The sequence below is a fragment of the Nothobranchius furzeri genome, chromosome 1, assembly GCF_043380555.1.
Source record: "Nothobranchius furzeri strain GRZ-AD chromosome 1, NfurGRZ-RIMD1, whole genome shotgun sequence".
Taxonomy (NCBI): Eukaryota; Metazoa; Chordata; class Actinopteri; order Cyprinodontiformes; family Nothobranchiidae; genus Nothobranchius; species Nothobranchius furzeri.
Window position 1 is genome coordinate 66,404,174 of NC_091741.1, and position 2,286 is coordinate 66,406,459.

General features: G+C 41.9%; 1 protein-coding gene across 1 annotated transcript; it reads right to left on the reverse strand.

The window, feature by feature from the left end:
* Positions 1-480: 480 nt before the first annotated feature.
* On the reverse strand, positions 481-1,550 carry LOC129160569 (transcription factor Adf-1-like). Its single transcript, XM_054737427.2, has 2 exons — positions 1,239-1,550; positions 481-1,005 (listed from the first exon to the last, which is right to left on the reverse strand). The coding sequence occupies exons 1-2, from the start codon at positions 1,548-1,550 to the stop codon at positions 481-483; spliced, it is 837 nt and encodes a 278-aa protein (XP_054593402.2).
* Positions 1,551-2,286: the final 736 nt, after the last annotated feature.

A 2,286-nucleotide genomic window follows, 5' to 3' on the forward strand; every position in this document is an offset into this window, starting at 1 on the left:
CTGGCACAATTCTTTTTGTCACCAGCAGGAGCTGTGTCCTGGCAGGAGGACACTGTGTCACGTGGCACACTCACAGACTAGAGTTTGTCCATCGTAATCATAGTGCCTGGTGGTAGTGTTCTGTTTTCTTTTTTTTTTTTTTTATGTTTACCAGGTCTATTTTCTGGTGCTTTGTTAACTGATGTTTACATGATTTTACTGCTCATATGTTGTTGTGCAAGTGCTAGTTGAATTAACTACAAATTGAAGCTGAGTGAATAAAACCTTTAAAAAATCTCAACTGAAAACCTGACATTATCTTGGTATGAATCTTTTTTTTCAAGAATGCGTGTTTATCTGCTTTTTGGAGCCTAGTCAATGAGTGCGAAATATTACTGTGTGAAAACTGATGCCAAGTAACTGAAAATGAGAAACAAAACTGTAAATGGAAGAAAACAGAATTCGCTTTTAATAGAAAAGAAACATGCAAATGAAACGCTTCTAGGAGTAAAAATAACATGCAAATAAAAAAAAATTCAACACAAACACATTTAAATTCTCCAGAAGGTCGTACACACATGCTAAAGGGTTGCGCCTGGCCACCACCTGCTTTTGTTCAGGGACCTTCCTCAGTAGGTCCGCTAGAATCTGCCCAAACCTGTCATATTCATCATCCTTCTGCAGTATCTCACTGAGTTCTTTCCTACGTTTGTCAATCCGGGCCATCTGTTCAGAAAAGCAGTCATCCAAATGCTGCTGGCGCCGCCTCTTTTTAATAGCTGGTCGTGGTGTGCTGGTGGACTGTAGCAACTCATCAGCTGTTTGTTGATCCGTTGAAACGGATTCTCGGGCAAGGGAGGCATAGAGAGATGGAGATGAATTTGATGAGGAATGTGATGACACGGGATGCGGTGAGGACTCATCCTGCTGCTGCCGAGAGGCAGGCAGTGAAGACCCCTGACGTGATGGGGCCTCATCCTGTGAGGATCCACATGAGGCCTGGTCCTGAGGTGGTTCAGTTGGGGCCTGTTGTTCAACAAACACGGGCATTTAGTTATGTCTTTATTACTTACATACACTGGTAAAAACAGAATGCAAATACACTTATTAATAGGTTTAGGTTATCACAGTAGCATAATAAGATGGATTTGGATGACTTTGATGAAAGCTTTTAACTACAACTGCAGCTTGTTGGTGCCATGTGCAGCTGGTAGCACAGACAAACAGGAAGCACAAACACAGCATGCTAAAGTACTTACCTTGAAATTTGAAGATGTAGGTCTATGCTTTATGTGCGGCTCCAACCACGACAGCAAAACATAAAAAGCTGGAACCTTTTTGCCACCTGGATCACCACTGGTGCCCTTCAAGGTTTTTTTCATTCGGACAAATTTGTCCCGCATGCTCCTCCACTTCTTCATGCATTGCTCCACATCCATCTCCAAAATACGGGCTATTTCCTTCCAGGAGTTGTAAATGACCTGGGCATCTTTGTAATTCTTTAAAGATGGATTGTATAAATGTTCGTATTTCCGTACTTCCTCCGCTAGACGTTCCTCGAACTGGTCCATATCTACTTCTTTCTACACACAAGACTCCGGCACTGTTGACAAACTTTTATCACAGCCTCGCAGGACATTGCGTCATGACGGAAGTGCTCTCAGGTTTCTGGAGCCAACCAATCACAAGCTTGCGTAATCCGTCTCGTTCGACGGATGTTTTAAAAAGTGGGCTCGACTCCGTACGTACTTGCGTACCTGCCGGAGCCCTACGCAAGGACGGATAATGGCGTTGCGTGTCTCCGTACTGACGCAGACGGAGAAGCATAAATCAGGCTTAAGCCATCGTATCTCTCAGTCAAATTTTCTCACAGAAATTATCTTGGTTTTGACAACAGATCAGCACCTGAAGAAGAATGTTAGAGTACCACTTAGGCTCCATAATTGGGAATAACCAGATAATGGATGAATGCCAGAAAGATTCCTTCCAGAAAAAAACATCAATATTTCTTAAAAAGTGTATTCTACATTAGCTAAAAAAATAGATTGTGATGTATTGTCTCCACTGTAACTACATGCTTGCTTAGTATGAGGATTGCTGTAAAAGACACTGATACTATTCAGTGACTCGATGCAATCTGCTGGGTTTTCTTATATAGGAAACTTTTTCCTGACTGGCTTAATGAACTGACACCTACTGGAATGTTTACTTTTTGAACTGCCTTGAGACGGCCCTTGTCATGACTTGACTCAATATAAATAAACTGAACTTAATAGAAATGAACATTGCAATGCAATGTGGGATGTA